Raw genomic sequence first — 19,897 nt, 5'->3', positions numbered from 1 at the left:
AGTACGCTAGGAATAGGCTACACTAGAGAAAGCTGATGATCAGCGTCTGCCAGCCACATTCATCTCCTGGCTTTAAGTGCTTAAAAGGCAGTTCACCCTCTCAGCGTGCTCTTCTGCTTCCCATCTCTTCAGCTACGTTACGTTCCCTCTCTCCTTCTCATGCCACAACTAAGAAAAGATTTAAGCAAATCTCCAGATCTGATTTGCCTAGAGTTTTGAAAACTTCTAGGTCTATCCTTAGAGGCTCAAGCCTCTCTGTAAGGACAGTATGGCATATGTGCAGCATTTGTCTCACGAGGCCCTTAAAACACTTCAAGGATCATTTAATATACGAGCACAGTGAACAGACACTGCTAACGAGGCACGAACATTGGGCTAACAACTTCCCGGCCTTGAATTTACAGTCTAGAGGCTCATACAGTACAGAACAACCCAGGAGGACTGCATAAATGGGTACATTTCAGAGAATTAACATGTTTCTAGAAAAGAACAGGCACTAAGTACCCACGCTGAACCAAGAGTGGACAAGATCTCCAGGAGAGGCCACGAGAGCAGCCTGGGTGGCAGGGAGGAAGGAGAGCTCAGCCGAGATCTTACAGACGAGTGCAGGAGCTTGAAGGATGATGTCCAGAGCCGGACTCAAGCAGCAGAAGGGAACGCCAACAGGGGAGGTGTGTTTAAGCCTGGAAAAGGATGCTGAAGTGGTCAAAATGATTAACAGAAAGGGAATGGAAAGAGACAGGTTTGGAATTAGAGACAAACACTACTGGCTCACATTGCTCACTGACCCTTGATACTACGAAGTCCAAGAGACCAGCAGATCAGAAGAAAAAGGACTGGATATATGCAAGTATCCTGACAGAATATTCATCTGCTTTGAAAAGACATGCTCTGGGTTCAGAGGGTTTATGGTTTGGTAACTGAAAAATACTCTGCAGGTACCAGGTATCTTCACATAAAGCATATGGCACTGGCCACAGCTTGAGGAAGTGTAACTCAGTCTGATCCAGGAAGATGGAGGCAGCAGCTGGGTTTGCACATTTAGAGAAGAAAGGGGAAAACAAAAAGGAGAGCAAGACGTTGGACATTGAAAAGAATGATGGAGATACTGGCCTGGTCAGGGAAAAAAGGTACCTTCAGTTAACTCTAATTTAAACTCACAGTTAAAAGGAGATTAAAAATTGCACAGGATTCAATGACAGCTGGAAAAGCATGCTTGTGGGACAGCAGAGAGATGAGATCCCAGCAATAACCAAAACAAGACTTCATTAATTAGAAATCATTTTAGCAAATAAATAAATCAAGCAAACTTCTTAATTTTGTGAAGTTGGGAAGAGTTACTGTAACAGGAGAGCCTATGCTCCAAGAAATCAGGTGTGTGTGAAAGCCAAAGCTCCTATCAGAACTAAGGTTTAAAAATCTGATTAATTTCTATGCTTCACTCAAAGCCACTGGCTTCTTGCCTCTGTCACAGAGTTCAAAGCAATTCCAGGGGATCACTTACACTGTCCTGGGAAGAGGAAAGAATGAGGATTAGCCATCACAGATGATTTGTAACCTAGGAGGGAGGAGGCCTGCAGTTGGATGCATGGAAAAGGGGAACAGGTTTTACTTGCCCTCAGGTCAGATGTTCCTGCAAGCACCTGCAGTAAAAATTCCAGAAAGCCTCAAGGTTCCTGAAGCATTGGTCACTTGGAGGAGTATTTATACCCTGGGAACAGACAGGAACCTTGTGCCCTCTATGTTGCAAAAGCTGCCTTATGGATGTCTGATACCAGCACGTTAAAAGCAGCGGAAGGTATTACTAACGCCGGAGGAAGACGGGATGTTCGGAAAAGTTCTACCAGACAGCTCACGATGCAGCGAGACACACTGTACTACGCTGTGAATACCCACTTTGGTATTTGTGCAGTTAGATCCTAAACAATCACGAGAAACCAGGGCGTAGATTTACAGCATGTTCATCACCTCTCAGTAACGGCGAAGGGAACACAGCCGGCAGCATAGTGTAGAGTTCACCCTGCTCTCACAAAGGGATGCATCACTTTACGCTTCCAAAGCGTGCACACGGACAGTTTCCACAGGAGGGACAGTAGGTTATTTATATCGAGCTTTTGGCAGCTTTCTTCCTTTGCTCAGATAGGCGAGACTTGTAAGGCAAAATAACATCCTACAGCTGACACGGTTGTAGGATGGAAACAACAAACTTTTCGCTAGGAAAGCTTCTCCTCCAGGTCACACAGAGCCTCATAAAGGCAGAGCTGGACCTCGAAGTACCAGAATACAAGGCTAAAGATAGCGCTGGGCTGTCATCAGTATAACAAAGGAATTTCCTGACACATCCAGTGTATCTATTGTCTTGCGTTTCAATGGACTGCATGGTTACAAACAAAGAAACGAAAAAGGGCTGGTGGTAATGTCAGAGTTCCACTGGAACCAACATCAATGATTAACGTCAGGGAACATGACAATACTTCTTTCCCCTCTCCAAAGCTGGAAGGACAAAACCAGAAACTTTCTCACCTCCCTGGCAGGAATGTCAATGAACTGGTCAAGCAGCATGTTTAACAATGATCCTCGAGCAGCTCTTCTTTAGGAAGCTCAAACAGAATCCACAAACCTTAAGATGATTAAAGGAGATCCGAGGCAGAGCTCAGGCTGTCTGACAGACAGGTGTGCAATAGTCCTCTCCGAAACACGGACGTGACATGTCTGGTCTCACCTTCCCGCAGTTGCACAAGTGGATGGCCAGGTAAAATTGCAGGCAGGCGTACCTCGATGGACCCAAGAAATAGATGGCACATGCAAAGTGCCAGCAACTAGTAGATGAACTTCAGGCTGTATCTAGACTAACATGGGCTGTTGCTATTCAAGCATTTTTTCTTAGAAGTATATGCTCTTCCTGTTCAGTTTTCAGGGTCTCCTAGGGCCACAGAGAGCATCAAAATGTTTAACAAGCCCCAGGCAGATGCAGCAGCACTCGTCTGAATGGGACAGCCATGAGCAATTACGTCCAGAGCCAGCTCAGCAAAGGCGCTGGTCGGTCAAACCAACAGAATGAAGCAAGTCGACATCCCCAGCCCCGGGGTGGTTCCTGACTTTCCTTTCAAATCCATCTGATTGACAGAGCAAGATGGGTGACAGAGAGGGCAGAGGATGCCTACCCAAATGTTAAATTTTCTTCTAGAGTGGATACTCAAAATGTCTGCCTGGAGAAGAGGGATGAGCTCACTCCTGCAGCAGGAGCTCCTACAGGTTGGGCTTCCTGCCAAGGCGTGCTTTGCATACACCTGAACAGTTTCAAGTCTGGATCTGAAATATTTCAGGAAATTAAGCAATAAATACTTTATTCTGTTCAAGATTACCACCTCCCTGAATAGAAAAATCCTGTCTGTTATATTTGGAGTCTGAAAGAAGCTTCAATAAAACACTACAGTAACATCTCTGTAAGATGCTGTTATCTTTTTTTGGGAGCAGGAAGTAAAAAAATTGAGGCAATACAAAAAAAAAAAAACAACACAACAGTACTTGTAAGTACAACTCAATGGTGATTTGAATGTCTGGTAGCAAAGGGAAAGTTGGATATGTAAAGGAGCTAATATCAGAGAAAGACAAACACAGATTCCAGTTAACCAAGCAGCCACGCTGAAGTGCAATGCACTCACACTGCACTTGGTCACAGAGCAGAATCTGGGCACTCCAAGTCAGCAGCAGATTAATTTTCCTCCCTCGCCACTTCTCAGGTGATTCAGAAATTTAGCTTTAATGCTTGCAGACAGGGGAAAAACATTTTTATGCTTTATGCAGAGTTTATTTCTTGCCAGAATAAAAACAAATATTTAAACATCAGTCTTCTTTTTGAAGCATATTGGCTCTATCACAGGTAGGTCTGCAGCACGCACTGAAGAGGGAAGGTGTCTAGAGGACACGATCATACATTACAGGAAATTACATTTCTGATGTCAAAAACAATTAAAAAAATGATATAAGGTCTGACATTCCACCTCTAGCTGGTCAACAGTGGCGTAAATACAACATGTCATCTTGTCTTAGCAGCAAGGGTCCGTGGCTGTGATTCACACAGAAGAATGTGGGTGTTTAAACAATGCTCGGTTCCTCCACCTCCCACATTAACCAGCTTTTTGAAGCAGCATCTGTTTTTCAGCAGATACTGCATTTCAAGTTGAGGCCACTAATTTCTGGTGCCATTACTCACTCTCAATAGCTGGTCCACGGCACAGTGAAAAACTACCTTGATTTTACTATGCATCAGTAGCTTTGATGTCTGTTTGAAAAAAAAGATGATGTGGTACTATTGAACCAATTTGCTTCATTAACTAATAACTCTGCTTGAAGTGATCTGCCAAGTACCACACATCTAAAAGCAGAAATGTAACTTCACTATTAAGTTTACTGAGAAACCAAAGATTCAAAGACTGGGGGATTGGACTAGATCCCTCAAGGTCCCTCCCAGTCCCGAACATTCTGTGATTCTACAGCAGATATGACTAAACTGGACAAAGAAGAGGCTATTGAGTACAGATACAGAAAAATAACTCTGAAAATAGTATAAAGATCCTCATTTTACTACAATAAGAAGTCTGAAGAACTGCAGAGCCCGAGTTAATATTCCAGCATGCTGCATATTGTAGGCCCACTGCTAAAAATGTGTCATGGTTTTGGCTGGGATAGAGTTAATTTTCTTTGTAGAGGCTCATATTTTTTGGATTTCTGTTTTATCTGTTTTGGATTTCTGATGAAAACAGCAGTGATAACACACTAATGTTTCAGTTATTGCAGAGCAGTGCTTACACAGAGCCGGGGAATTTTCAGCTCCTCGTGCTCCTCCCCAGCAAGGAGACAGGGGTGCACAAGGAGCTGGGAGGGGACAGAGCCAGGACAGATGGCTCAGACTGGCCAAAGATAGAACCGGAGTAAAGCAGAAGGAAGGGGGGATGTTTGGAGTGACGTTTGCCTTCCCAAGAACCCATTATGCATGCTGAGCCCTGCTTTCCTGGGAGTGGCTGCACACCTGCCTGATGGTGGGACGTGGTGAATGGATTCCTTGTTTTGCTTCGCTTGTGCAAGCGGCTTTTGCTTTACCTCATCCCGTGAGTTCTGTCACTTTTACCTTTCCACTTCTGTCCCCTATTCCACCTGGGGAAAGAGAACGAGCGGCTAGGTGGTGCCCAGCTGCCTGTCAGGGTAAAGCACAACAAGAAGGACTCATTCAGTGCGAGCAGGGAGCATCAAAATCCATCAGATACAACAACATCTCCCAAATAAAGGGTGTGAGGGAGATCTCCCTAAGGTTTTTAAGGAAAAAAAAAAGGTTAAAAAGAGCCCACTGGTGAAGTCTTGCAGCCTGAACTGTCCCAAGGGGCTTTTAGGGTCAATAAGAACTCCATCCTCAGCTGGTTCCTTCTTGGCAATAAACATCACTGCTTGGAGAAACAGAGGGGCTGCAGGCTGAAAAAGAGAAAGGCAGGACATCTGTGACACACACAGACAGGATTTTTGTCCTGAAGTGAAGTAGAACAAAATTAGGTTGGTATTTGAAGAACTATTTCACACAAGAAATGTTCCTTGCCACTACACAGGGGAATATAGATTTGTCAGAGTTTTCAAAACTTATTTCCCCTTGTGCTTCTGCCCACGTGCTGGTAATGCCCTTACCCAATTCAACAGCAAGTAGCACAGCTCCTACGAACAGGAGATATCTCCAAGTGCAATACCACTGCTGTTTTTTTTCCTATTTGTCAAGTCCTTCTTGCAAACCAAAGAGAAGTGAATCAGTGTGGCTGCAGGCCTCAAGTAAAAGCGATCCAAGAAGGCCTGATGTCAGTGTTTCTCCACACACACGCCAATTCCTGACTAACACAATAAAGCTTGCCTGTTCCTCACACAGTCCATTCATTACGTACTGCCCAGCAAACGGAGTTACAACGTGGAAGAGAAAACTTCTACCGTTACACACTGTACTTACATTCAAGAAATACAGAGAGAGGTATCTCATGCAGATTACACACTAACAAACTCATAAAAAAAAGCTTTTCCTCAAAAGATAAGGCACTCTATTTGTTGATCCTACTGCCTTTTTCCAGATGGGTAGGACAACTGCCACACGGGGAATTTCTAGGAACACGCGAGGAACATCACTTGGAACAACCACCGCAGACTGCGCTTCATGAAATCTGCCTACACCATGGGAGGGCCTCAAGGAGCCAAATCCACCCCAGCATCCACTTCATCCTCAGTAGCAGGCATCCCAAGGCAGCTCCACCTGGTATCAGGTTAGAAAACATTGGAGTATCTTTTCTTGGTAAGCAGCTAGACATCCTACATCTAAATTTAGACATTCTAAATAAATTCATTTCTAGGCCACATCCTTCTGAATTACACTATGCTCTTTAATTACTTCATGCAGACATCAGCGAATTCAGCCAACTCACATTTTTATTCAGATGCCATAGCAGAGACAAATCATCCTTAACTCTTAGAAGGATTAACTCCCCCTGGAGACAGGGACATAACCTTGGGATTCGTCACTCTCCGCATGCTTTTATTCCTCCTCTTGCTGCTTACCTATCTGCCTTCTTAAACACTTCTGTTTTATCGTCGTGGTACAGGCATATGATTCAGAGCACGGAGATGGTTGGTTCAGTCACCTTCATTCTGCTCCTCACAGGAGCTCTAAGCCTGATGCACAAAGACACACAGCCAGCTCTTCCCACAAGATCTGTGCGGCCGTGTCTATTTTTAAGTTTGTCATTTCACGACAGAAGAGCTGCATTAGCAGTTCAGGAAACCAAGGCAGGTGTGAAGTGAGGAGAGGAGAATGAGCAACCTCGACCCTGCTCCAGGAGCCACGTTTAAGTGCACACGGGATGAGCTGGAACAGTGGCCCCCAGGAGTTTTCAAGCAGCCCGCAGCAAAGCTGACTGCACAACTTGCCTTCCTCTCATTACTGCTGCTCCCACCTCTGGGAGAAGCATCCCTGGAGACGGGAAGAGTTCATGGACTATGATTCACTCAGTACCTGCTGCTATTAAGGCTCTTACCAGGGATACCACTTACAGCTCAGAACCCTGCAATACGCTTTGCATAAAATGATTTATCATTTCTAAGGAGGACACGGGATGCAGGAAGAAACTCAGTCATTATAAATGTAAGTTGGATTAAGTCCTACTGACATTCAAAGACAACCGTGTGCAACCAGACCCTAGTCCCTCTCCCCAGGAAAATGTTAGTGGAGGTTGGCATTGCGAAGGGGAGCTTAGAATTTAGTCACCGTGTTTGTCTCAGAAGCCTCTTTCTGCACCACCACCATCAGGGTAGCTTGGAGGCAGAAGGAAAAAATAGCAATACAGAGGCCACGCTGGATGCCTTCTCTGTGCATTCACAGAATCAAAACAAAGCTACAAACACACTGTTGTCAGAGCAAGATCATTCAGGCTGGAGACTAATGGCAGAAGGGAAACACCCTTCTTTCACTCCCCAGTGGCATTTCTAGAGAAACCTTCCCACCAAAAGCATGCTGTTTGGTGTCAAGGCGCATTTGTATCTGTGTGATATGTGGCTGCTTGGGCAAGGAGATGTCCGTTACCTAACCAAAGCCTACAAACCAGGTGTACAGATCACCTAAGTGGAAACCTACCTCTCCAGCAGCTCGAGATGCCGTGGGGTCTGTGCTCACCGATGTATTAGAAGTCTCACAAAGCAACTGGGCACTGATTACAGAAAGTACCCACCAAAACATCCAGTAACTGGCAACCCCCCTCCATCTACTGATATTCAACAACACAAGTAGGAAGGAAAACAGACTCTCGGGCTGTAGCCACTAGATGGAGAAGGGAAGAAATCGCTGCCCCAGAACATGACACCTCAGTGCTTCTTTAATGGAGACAGAAAGACAGAAAGATGACAGACAGAAACTAGGAAGGCATTCAGAATACTCCAGGGCTACCAGAAGAAGAAAAGATTTTTAACCAAAACAACAACAACAAAAAAATCACTCAGCTAAGAGTGATTCAAAAAAAAAAAAAAAAAAAAAAAAGCTGTTTAACAGGCAGCAACCATTTCTCCATTTCCTTGGGTCACTGCTCTCAAATAATGGCTTTGGGACAATTCATCCCTGCTTGTCAATAAAGCTGCTTTAACAGCTTTTGAACACCAGGCAGTAAGAGCAGGCAGGCAATGCCAGCAGAACAACACAAGCTGCCAGGCATTCAACCCTGGCTTGCTAGCTTTTAACCTCTTCAGAGGCCATTTAACTGCAAATAAAAACAAGCAGGCTGATACATACGCCTTTACTCCACCAAACACAGGCAGGTCCCTCGAACACGGAGCGTACCTTTCCGGCTTTGTTCTTTCCTACGAAGCACATCGCACAGAAAGATCCTTAAAAGCACAGCTGTTACTTTTGTATAATGAACAAATCCAAAAACACCAATTTAGTTTTCAATGTGACTGTTCAGGCTGAGTGAAATGTCAAGGTAGAACAAACAGCACAGCCAGGCAGGTTTGCACACATAATGCTCTTTTGATTAACGAAAAAAAATCTACTTAAAAATAAAATCCCAGTCATCCACTTGAAGCTGGGGGGGGACGGGAACTGCTACCATTCACCGTTGTTAAAACCATACCTGCAACTACTGTGACCATGACCAGAGAGAAAAAGATTATTCCCTTTACTTGTTAAATTGATTTTATTCAACAGCATAACAGCAGGCTGACTCTGAGGATATGCGAGGTGGCCTTAAGGACCAATTACCCTGTTCCAAGCACCTAATGACAGAATGTCTGAAATAATCACAATAGCAAAGAAGATGGCCCCAGAGAACTGCGAGTACCTGGGACAATGGTGATAAAGGATCGAGCGGGGAAGACTCCCCTCTGCCTACTGACCCAGATAGGGCTCAGACGTCATTAGGCTGGCGTGGGCGAGAGGACAGGGACGAGCAGACGGCTGGACAGGTGACACAGCACAGCTCAGCGATCGTTGCGGGCAGGATTGTGCACCTCGGGTGTCTGAGAGCTGCAACACAAAAAAAGTCAGACCTGGCCTGACCAGCAGTTTGGAGCGAATCACTATGTTGGGAAAGCATGAGCTGAGAGTAGCTGTCATCTCTGATGGAGCTAGGGACCCCTAAATGACACAGAGAAGGAACCCACCTGATGTGTTGTATTCCCTCCTAAATAATGTCAGAATAAAGAGGGTCCAATTCCTCTCAGGAACGTGTGAAAGAACATGGAAATCAAATTACAAGGTTTAGGAAGTAGAATTTCTGTCAGAACTAAATTGCTTGGTTGATTTTATTTCAATTTTAATTGGGAAAGCTTCTCTTGAAGCACATCTTTCTTACCTGACTCTAAAAAAAAGCAGTGACTTCCAGCTGCATAGGCTTTTCAGCTCCTTACGGCCTTCACTGTAGCTGTTTGTTCTGGACATAAATCCAGAATTTTATTCTACAGATCTGTCAAACAAAGAATTTATACATACCAGTAAATCCACCCTGGAACAGTCAATAGGAAATTGACAGATGCCTTATCCTAACACCTTCTTCTACACATATATAGGAAGCATTATCAGTTTTTAGGGGGAAATTCAAGAGTTCTTTCCAAAATCCTTCCTTTAGATCACACTGCTTTCCTGTCCATCCAAAGGCAAGCACCTCCTCTGACGGCTCTGCAGGCACACTCAGCCCTTACCCAATCCAGCACAGATAAAAAGAACCAACCCTGCCAGCAGAGTAGGTGAGATCTATCACCCTGGTTTATAGACCGAGAAGAACAATGGCAGGAAGTCAGCAGCAGGGGAAGAAAATAGGAACTGCTGACTCCGAACGCTTCATTTTGAGATTGATAATTCTTTGTTTAAATGAAATTTCTGTGTTTCCTGTCTGACGGCAGATGAGAACATAATGTGCAGAGAGCAGCTCAGGACAGCTTCTGGCACAGCGACAGGCTGGGATCACGGATGGGATGCAGCAGTGGGAGCCAACAGACCTGAACTCTGTCCTGCTCCCGGCACTGACTCACGGCGTAATTTCTCCTCCGGCCAATTAAGTCTTTCTTCTTTAGCTTCTTCATTTTGCAGAGAGGCACCTGGAGACATCTGCCCGCTTTTCATCAAGCACGTTGAAATCTACAGACTAAAAACTCTGCAAAAGCATGAAGTATGACTGATCAAAGTCCCAATTTCTTTGAAAGCCTCCAGAAGGAAACCTCCAGGAAGATGTTTTTATGAAAACAAACTGTGATGTGCACCGTATGAGCCGAGCCTTGGTTCAGTGACAGGGTTGTGCCTAGAGTGCACGTTTATGAACAACCTTGATTAGGAATGGTTTCCTCAACCAGGACCCAAAAAAAAAAAAAAGATCCTGTTAATGTAAGTGTTTACACATGGAAAGTAAACATGTAATATACAGCTATCAAAGTCGGGCCCTGAATGTGAGTTCAAGATGCAAATAAAGATTCAAAGCAGGACTAATAAATTGATACTTGTAAATACCAAGCTGTTATTAACACATTTAATAAGATTAACACCTGCGTAACAGCAGATAACATACAAACATCATTAAGTAATCAGCTAGTCCTCATTTACACACAATGAAGTATTAACACCAATACTGCACAAGTTGAGCTTTAACGAACAAACTCTCAAGGCTTCAAAACCACATTGGAAACTGCTTAATCCTGAGCTATTTTGAGCCAATTCTGGGATGCAAAGGACTAGACAAGGAGGTGGAGGAGCTAATACAGATTTAACCATCTTATCTATACTGCAAGCAAGCAAAGTCTGGAATTCTCAAATTTTGCACGACTTACATTACATCCCAACATCACATCACGCCATTTTTAAAGCATAATCCTCCAGCAATTTTCCTTCTTTTTTTTTTTTTTTGACCTGCTGACTCTCCACACTCATAGGCCAAGGAGTGAAATGCAGGAATAGGTTTCCTTGCCAGCCAGCTCCTCCCTCTTAATTCTAGTTCCAAGAACATAATGAAACTAACAGAGGAAGTTTCTGAAACAAGGAGGAGTACTGAGAATGAGAAAACAAGGTTAGCCACGAGGACTGTCATTCATTATATAATTCAGCCTTTGGGTAATTGGACATTTAGGGAAAGGGGCCGAGAGAACCTCGGAAGTATGCTCGGCGGCCGCTTCTGCGGCGTTATGTCATCTGGGCTTCTAGTTACTTGGCAGGTATGGGATTTGTATAGGAAAGAATTTGAACAGAAAAATAGCAAAACCATTTATTTCTAGGACAACAGACTACGAACCCTCACAACACTTGCAGAAGGAAGGCACAAAATGCTTAGATTCTGCTCCTGTTTGAACTGATTTCTTACCAAGGAGCTATTTCTTCTGGTTCCTCCCTTCTGCCAGCCTCCCTCACTCCACTGTGCTGCCCTGCACAATGTATTTTTGTCTACCATCTGCTAAATTTTGTGCTCTTATTCTTTCAGTGTGTGTAAGGAGCTTGGTCTTTATGGCCCAGGAACACGTAGCAATCGCTACTGCTGAGCTACCCCAATTGTGTAAACTACTTCATATGTCACCAAAGAATGGAAGAGAGGAAGCAGTACAACACGATTTTTTTTCAAAATAAAACATTAGGCTCAAGCATATTTCAAAGATAATTATGAAGAGGAATGTACTTATAATCTCAGATACTCAATGGTGGAGTCCTGCCAGCAAGCATTTTATTTCCTTTTAGGCAGTGAGGCAGGTGTCAAAATGAAGGATGAAAGAGAAATGTATTTTTAATAAAGTGAGCAAACTATGCTCTGCTTCATCAAAACAGGGGAAAAGAGTCACGAAATAAAAATGTTCAAGTAAGGGGACTGGCATTTAAAGAGACCCAGCCCTGCACTAGACTGAAAGTAAAAGATCATACTTCTGTGTGGTACCACCATATCCTGGAGATCTGAGAGAATGGAGGAAGAGAGAACAGGATAAAACATATATAGCTGCTCCCCAAACTAATTAAATTGCTGCAATCCTTAAAAGTTAAAAAAAAAAAAAAAAAAGTAAATGAAAAAAATTGTAAGGTATCTTCCCATATTTTCTAGAAATCACCAAACATGAAGACTTTGTTTCTGCCCAGTGCTGCTGAACACCTTGAAACATGATGTTGTAACAGGAATGTAGCATCAGACCCTTGTACCTTTCCTTTGTGCTAAACCTTCTGAAAGGTTTAAGCCCCAGATGCCCTAGGACACCCCACAAATCGGAGATTTGGACCATGCACCTCTACGTTCCCCAGAACTGCACAAAGAAAACAAATAACCTCTGCCAGAAAAAAACTAGAGGACACTAAAAAAAAAAAGGGAAGAATAGCTCCAGCTTCATAAGGCTTTGCCCCAAAAGCACAAAGACTGGTCCACACTGCTGCGGGACAGCAGATTTTTCTGTATCAGCAGGGAATCCCTGACGTGACCAGTTCAGGTTCTCCTATTTAAATCCCAATCTAAAAGAATTCCTGTCCATGCCTCACCAACTCAGTGCTGTTTTTCAGCTGCACGTAACTGCACTCCCTACAAGCAAGTACAGCTCAGCAGTATCACCTGGCTTCCCCGTGCAGCTCCTGGCTTTGACTCGGTTTTCAAGCAGCCCCCACATCGATCCCACCCCCTACAGAAACCCGGCCGACACAGACCCAAACCAGAGCCACAACTTGCAGCTGGGACCGGGTTTCCCAGCGCTTCTTGGTCGAGATATCGCCTGCCACAACCCAGCAGCCAGACTGAGGTGCCCGTTCAGTTTGCTCACGTTTGATTTAGCAACGTGGAATCAATCGATGAGGCTCTGGGACCGCATCTTTATCTGATATCACGAAGTTATATTTACATTACTGGCTGCACTGGTGTTTTAGTGGAGATGGACAGCAATTCACAACGCGAGTGATCTGCCTTAGGACATGACTATGAAATAAATACCAACCAACCATGACTGCCTGAAAGCCTGTTACCAGTTCTACATTAACACAGCATTTCGAAGCCTCCTGTATCAAAAGCCACTCTGTGTTTCTACCTGCTCTGGATTAAACTATATACACCAAAATTTGGAATATCCTTAAAAAAAAAGTAAAGCAAAATGAGAAACATCCCAACACACAGTTCAAATGCAGCCAACTGCACTGTCCACCTGACTGCAGTCCTTCCTGGTACGTGTCTGCCATGAGCACTACTGAAATAGTCAAATATTTCAGTATAAGAAGATTTTGTAGATCGCGACAAGATTGTTGTTAATAGTTTTTTTGGAAGAATAAGTTTTCCATTCCAGGGGCAGCTGGCTTGGTGCAGGAATACCTAGACAACACTTCAGAGCTTGTGCTTGGATAGAAGACAAAAAAAACAGATGACTTCTTCTTTGGTTGCAAGACTATTCTCTTCTCGCCACCTCCGCTGTTTGAATACATACCTAAAAAAACACACATGCACTCTTCAAAATACAAGCTGTACAACTTGTGCAGCTTCTCTCACTCCATGGGATTGCTTCAACTCTGTTTACTGTGTGATTCAGTCATTTTTACAGCAATGAACTATGATGCCATGAAGAAAGCATCTGTGTCATCAACGAATGAACAAAGCAGGACAGTTAAAGTTCAGAAGGAACAATTCAAAACTTTCCTACAAAGCCAGACTTTAATGCTCCTGTACTTACTCAGCTGGAGTAGGTAACTTCTATTTTAAGACAAGGGTTAAGGAAACTTGGGAAGAAATATTTACACACATGCACTGTATACTCAGTTATTGGTGGCATAAACATCAACAGGCTCTGTCTGTACAGCTCCGTGTGCCCATCCGACTGCAGAATAATTTTTCAGGTGCTCTCAAAGGGCTATTGTTTTAAGTTAGTCACGCTGCTGCCTGGCACCACCACCAACCCTGGCCATTACGTAAGGCAGCAGCAATAGCCCTGGGAAGGCTTGTTTACCAGCACGTTGCACAACGCCAAGAGGAGCACGCTTGCCAGGCATAGTTAAGTTCACTATGGAAATATGCTTGTAGAGTTAGCAGGTGGGCTGAAACAGTCAGCTGGCATTGCAGAGGCTAAAGACAAAAGTGTGGGTCTCTGCAAAGTGGAGAGAGGCAGACATCTAACCGACACAGCATGGTGTTATGCCACGAGTTGGAAATGTACTTTAGGAAGTCAGCTACCAAGTAAATCCCATAGAGGATTTAAGATCTTGAACAGAGTTATACAAGAGGCAAAAAGTTTAGGGCTGCGGAAAGGAGCATGACCACAGACAACTTAGTACAGGGTACATGCAAACCTTGTTGTTACACCACTGCTGCATGCACAAGGCATCTAACCAGGAGAAACCATCCCAGCTGGCCTCGGCTGCTCATTCTCCTTTCTTATCCTCCCCACGCCGTTTCAGCCAAGAGCAGGTGATACCTGCTGCTATCACCACTGCACACACTCTGCGGGACAGACACCGAGAGCTCATTTGTAAAGTTCAGTGAGTAATTTTGCCAAAGGAACCACTATGTATTTATGTGGCTTGTTAAACAATGTGCTGAGAGAGAGCAAACAGGTGGATGGAGTGCTGCAGTCTGATGGGAAGCTGAACCGCCTCAGACTTCACAAAGAGACTGCAAATTAAAGCTCCTGAACAAATATGTACATTTCCACCAGCATCTGATACTCGTTAGGCAGTGCCAAAACGTCATTTAGTCATTATTGTTGCTTTACAACTGGAAAATGTTCAAACGCAAGCTGAACAGCTCCCCAAAAATCTAAGCCAAATCTTTCTGTAACCCCTCAGATTTGAAGCCGTGACCCCCACAAACCCGTCAAACAGTACGATTAGGAGAGCTTTGCTCCTTCTTTCCTTAAGCCTGAAGACTAAAAGCAAGCTATTTTCCTTCAGCTTGCAAGTGAATGGGAAATCGTTGTCCAAGGGGCTGCTTAGTTCAAAAAAAGGTTTTTCTCTTTAGCCTCCAAATCGCCGACAACCTGCCGGTTTGATCTCACTGATCTGGTGGGGAACCGAAGGTGGACAAGCAGACCTCCCTGCTGCTGCCGTATCGCCAGTTTCGCAACCATGCCAGGTCAGCTGTCTCGAGCATCAGTCTGCCTATTAGCCATCACACCTTGCAGGTCGAAATTAAAAACATTCATAAACATACTGCCTCTCCTGAAAGCAATCACGTCAAAAGTGTGTCAGCTTCTGTTAAGACTGGACAACTTGATTTAAAAAAAGACTATGGGGAAACAAAGCCAAGACCTTCCTGTGTCCCAAAACAATAAATATATATATATATTATTTAGATTTGAATCAGAATACCCATGCAGAATGCATCAATTATTACTATTCTTGCAAAAAACGGCAGACTGGGGCCCCATTGTACTGTGCAGAGGGAGTAAGAGTCTTTGCCACAAAGAACTTCCACTCCGAGTTAGCGCTTAAGTCAAAATCCTTTCTAAGCCTGGTTCCTTTCCCATGACCCCCAAAATCCAGGTATAACATACTGGTGAACAACAGTACTTCAGTTAGGTTGTTAAGCCGTAAGGGGAAAAAAAAAAAAAAAAAAAACAAGAAAAACCCTAATCAAAACATCATGATGATTTGTAGTGGGAAATAAATTCTGAACTGTTCAATTGAATATACCAATGAGGATTCACAGATACTTGCTGCCCTATGCCCATGAAACAGTGGTCAGAACATAACTGAGAATTGCCTGCAATTAGAACAAAAACTTGCTTTCGGAATGGTCTATTTTAGTTCCTCCTGGTCCAATCAGTTATGGTTACCAAAATAGTTCCGAAGTTTCAGAAGCTGCTACAAAGCCATCAGGAACCTTCATGCAAATAGGCAGCTGCCAAGAAAAGCCACCAGGTTCAAGAGCCACGTTTCTCTATGCCACGTCCACTTCCAGTGTGCAGGAGTCACTTCATTTTTACTTCTGTAATTCCCAGCACCAGAGCAGGCTCAGTTCCAGCACTGCTGTGCACCACCAAAGCTAAGCCTCCCTGCTAAGTGGATCACACAACATGTGAGAAACCTGGCCTGCGATCACCATTCAAGATGACCCAGGCTTTATAGTTTAATCTCATTATGATTTTTACATCTAGGGAAGCTGCACAAACACAGGTGACACCGAGTCTTAAAGGCTTGAGGGGGAAGCACCCTTTCTGCTCCAGCTGCATACCTCCAAATCCTCAAATAGGTATGAAGCTGCTCTGCCGACACAAGTTCTAACACACAGGGGGAAATGCAACAAGCAAAAACCTCTTTTGCTCTCTCAGCCAAATATGTTCTAAAAATTAAGAAGGAACCGGGCATTCCAGAAATACAAACTGATTTAGTAGTTCCACAGGAGGGCTGGTGTCTCGTGACAGGCACCGAACAGACCTGTACCGAAGCCTCCAGTCTGGAAAATAAAAGCTTGGTTCCTTACTAACATCACAGCAGGACTGTAGAGATTAGTGAACATGAAATGCTTTGAAAAAGTGAAAAGCATTAGGCAAGTACTAAGGATTACTAATGGCCTAAAGTTACTCGGGACAGAATTAATTATTTATTCACTTGAAATTACTTTGCTGTAAAAGATATTCTTTTATTTATGACTTAAATGTACTTTTTATCAGCAAAGAGTATCATTGATAAGCCAAGAACACAGACGTCTTACAGAAAAAGTACAGAACAAGCCACAAAACAAACTATTTCCACATCTGATACCAACCAATATGCCTCAGACCCTGAACCTGGTAGATAACTTCCAAGAAACTGGTTTAAGCACTTTGGGTTCTTCAATCTGGACAAATTTGAACCTAGAGTCTAGGAGATACAAAAGATTTAGTCAAATGGCTGTAAATGTTTTGATTTTTACTTGAAGAATAGAGATTTCTTTGGTGAAACCTGTGGCTTCCAGAAAATAACAATACCTTTCCACCTGAACCTCTAAATTTTGGACTCTAAAAGATACGTAGGGGCATTTTAAAAACATTTTTTAAACAATCCAACCCTCTAATTATACAAAAGGGTAATACACTTTAAAGTATTCAAGTATTATTTTAAGGTGCCAAGCTGTACCTTGCCAAGGGAACATCCAATTGAAATCTCTGAAAGAAAATCCTCGCATTTTACGTGACAAAAAACCTCTTCACCTCTTCATTGAGAAACGTTACAGGTGGTAACTTTCTTTCTCTAAGAATATTGTGCTGTGTGTTATGTCATTGTCAGGAAGCAACTGTAAGTTCTTTAATGCATGCATCATTCTTTACCTACGACAGTAAAATTTTCCAACCTCAACAGATTTTGTTCCACTGGCAGCACAATGAACAAAAACCACATCAGCTAAAAAGACTGTCTCTAACCTTTGAAAAAATTTTGTTCCTGAACTTTGTTCATGTTGCTAAAACAGGAAAGCAGTTTGTTGCACATGACAACAGTCTCTCTGTACAATAAAATATAGTTCTTGGCTATACCAACTGCAGCCTTTTGAAGTCTCATCTCTGCAGAAAAGATGAACCTCAGTACGCTTACATCATACCAGCAGGTGCTTTGAAATGCCTACTTCAAATCCTCCAACCTGGTGACATAGAACTTACTTGGGATTGTGAATCTTTAGAATGCAGTTTTGAACTGATGCCTCTATGTTTTTATAACTCAATAATCCAACCTCTGAAACTCAGCTTTTATTCAATGCCTTTGTACCACTCTGAAGTTTAGCACTAGTGCTTTCTCTTAAGGTGATTACTCTTTAAGAGCCTGTTTTCCACATGTGCATTTTGAGACCCAACAAAAATTACATTTTTAAGACATCAGAAATAACACTTTCTGTATCTGCTGTTATAAAGTAACAGCCACAACCCAGGATTCCTCATTGTTCGTGTATTCTACAAGTCTGAAAACAGACGGCAACAGGACTTGCAGCTGGCAGAATGTCTCCAAAGCCGAGAAGAATTTTTCTACCAACTTTTAGACAAAAGCAGAAACAGGGCTCTGGGACCCGGATCCCACATGATCCAGCAGATGCTGTTTCCAGCGTCAGCAAGTTTTCATTCAGAAGCAACTGCCTCCATGTTCAATAGTGCCTCACGGATCACATACAAGATCATGTTAGCCTGTATAAATGAGAGGCCTGATTTAGAATTACAGCAAAAACACAGTACACAGCTTTTGTTTGGGAGAACTAAAAAACAACACCCTATCACTGTTTTCTCCGGCTACCTCACAGGGTTGGTTTTGGATGGCTCGTGATGGTTTAACATGTGAAGCACCAAGAAGCACCTGACACCTCTGAATTCCCCCAACCTCACGTATTCTTACTGAAATCCTAACGTTCTGATGAAACCTAGGTGAGACTTATCTGAGCAGTTTTCATGTAGTGTGTACGAATCTGTGCACTTTGCATGTAGTGTGTATGAAGTGCATACAAATCGACGTACTTTGCCTGCAATGCGTATGAATCTGTGCAGTCTGCATGTAGTGTGCATGAAGTGTGTACAAATCTGTGCACTCTGCATGCAAAGTGCATCAATCTGTGCAGTTTGCATGTAGTGCTTACAAATCTGTGCACTTTGCACGTCGTGTGTATGTAGTGTGTACAAATCCGTGCACTTTGCATGCAATGCGTACACATCCTTGCATGCAATGTGTACAAATCCTTGCACTTTGCATGCAACGTGCATGGATTTGGACAGCTCTTAGGGTCTGGAGAGGGTCATGCGGGAAACGAATGGTTTCTCCCCCGGCTCCACCATAACCCGAGGGGTCTCTGGGCATTCAGCAGCTCCCACCAGGAGGGCTCCAGCCCCGGGGCCCTGCAGGAGGAGCCCCCCCGGGGCCGAGGCGCTGCCTGCGGCCGTGCAGCCCCCGCCGCTCCACCCCCGGCCCCCGGGGGCGCCCGAAACTCCGCACGCCCCGCTCCCCTTTGCACAACGCCATTATATAAGGCTAATTACCGCCCGCCTGCCTTTCCCACGTCCCTTCCCAGCCCTACTTCTCGCCTCCCTGCCGCTCCTCCCTACCCCGGGACGAGCCGCCCGGCTTCACCCACCCGGGGGAGGCCTCGGGGCCGGGCGGGGAGAAGAAGAGGAGGAGGAGGAGGAGGCGGCGGCTCCATCCCCATCCCTATCCCTATGCCCTGCTCCGCCCGGCCGGGCCGTGCTCACCTCCTGAAGTCAAAGGGCATGGTGCTGGTGGAGGGCGCCGGGCTCAGCTGCGGGCCCCCGGCCCCGGCTCTCGCCCCGCTGCCGCCGGCTGCAAGGCCCAGGAAGTGCCGGCCCCGCCGCCGCGCTGCACCAACCCATTGGGCGGCCCGGCCCGGCCGTCGTTTCCGCCGCCGGGTTAACGGGCATCGAGGGGGCGACGGCCCCGGTTGTGCCCACCGGGTCCGGAGGAAGCCGCCCCGATGGGCTGGAGGAGCCCCGGGGTCTGGCGGTGCCCCGCAGCCCTGAGGCAGCCCCCGCCATGGCGCCCCGCAGGCACCCCGAGGCTGTGAGGGGTGCTCATGGCTCCCTCAGCGCCTCCCCGGGTCCTCTCAGCGCCTGCAGCACCCCGATGAACACCCTGGGGAGCCCAAAACCCTTGGGAGCCCAAAACCCTTGGGATCTGCACCCTTGGGATCCACACCCTTAGGATCCGCTGCCACACAGCCCCTGTCCTGCAGGGAGGTGATCCTGCCTAGCTCCCCACTCCCTGGCTTTCCACAGGCACCATCTGTGTTTGCGAGAGGTCACCGGCTCCTCAGCAGTCCTCAAAAAAATTATATATTTATATATAGAAAGAGAGAGAGATGTAAAGATCCAAATCACGGCCTGCCCTGGATGATCCAGTGGGAACGGCCAGGCACGTGGGTCGCAGCGTGGCGGCTCACATGGGTGCGGTGTTGTGGGTTTTGTCAGGCATCTCTTGTGCTTTCAGCATCCCAGT

The 19,897-nt window shown here is 45.0% G+C and overlaps 1 protein-coding gene across 1 annotated transcript in view; it reads right to left on the bottom strand.

Moving 5' to 3' along the window:
• Positions 1–19,285, bottom strand: part of ERGIC1 (endoplasmic reticulum-golgi intermediate compartment 1) — a 58,922-nt gene extending 39,637 nt beyond the window's left edge. The window contains exon 1 of the mRNA XM_082771526.1: positions 19,138–19,285. Within this exon, the coding sequence (XP_082627652.1) occupies positions 19,138–19,157 (20 nt within the window). The 5' untranslated portion in view covers positions 19,158–19,285. The remainder of the gene's footprint in view (positions 1–19,137) is intronic.
• Positions 19,286–19,897: the final 612 nt, after the last annotated feature.

The sequence above is a fragment of the Aythya marila genome, assembly GCF_965140915.1.
Source record: "Aythya marila genome assembly, chromosome: 14".
Lineage (NCBI taxonomy): Eukaryota > Metazoa > Chordata > Aves > Anseriformes > Anatidae > Aythya > Aythya marila.
The sequence above is the reverse complement of the archived record's forward strand: the minus strand, read 5'-3'. Positions and strand labels throughout refer to the sequence as shown.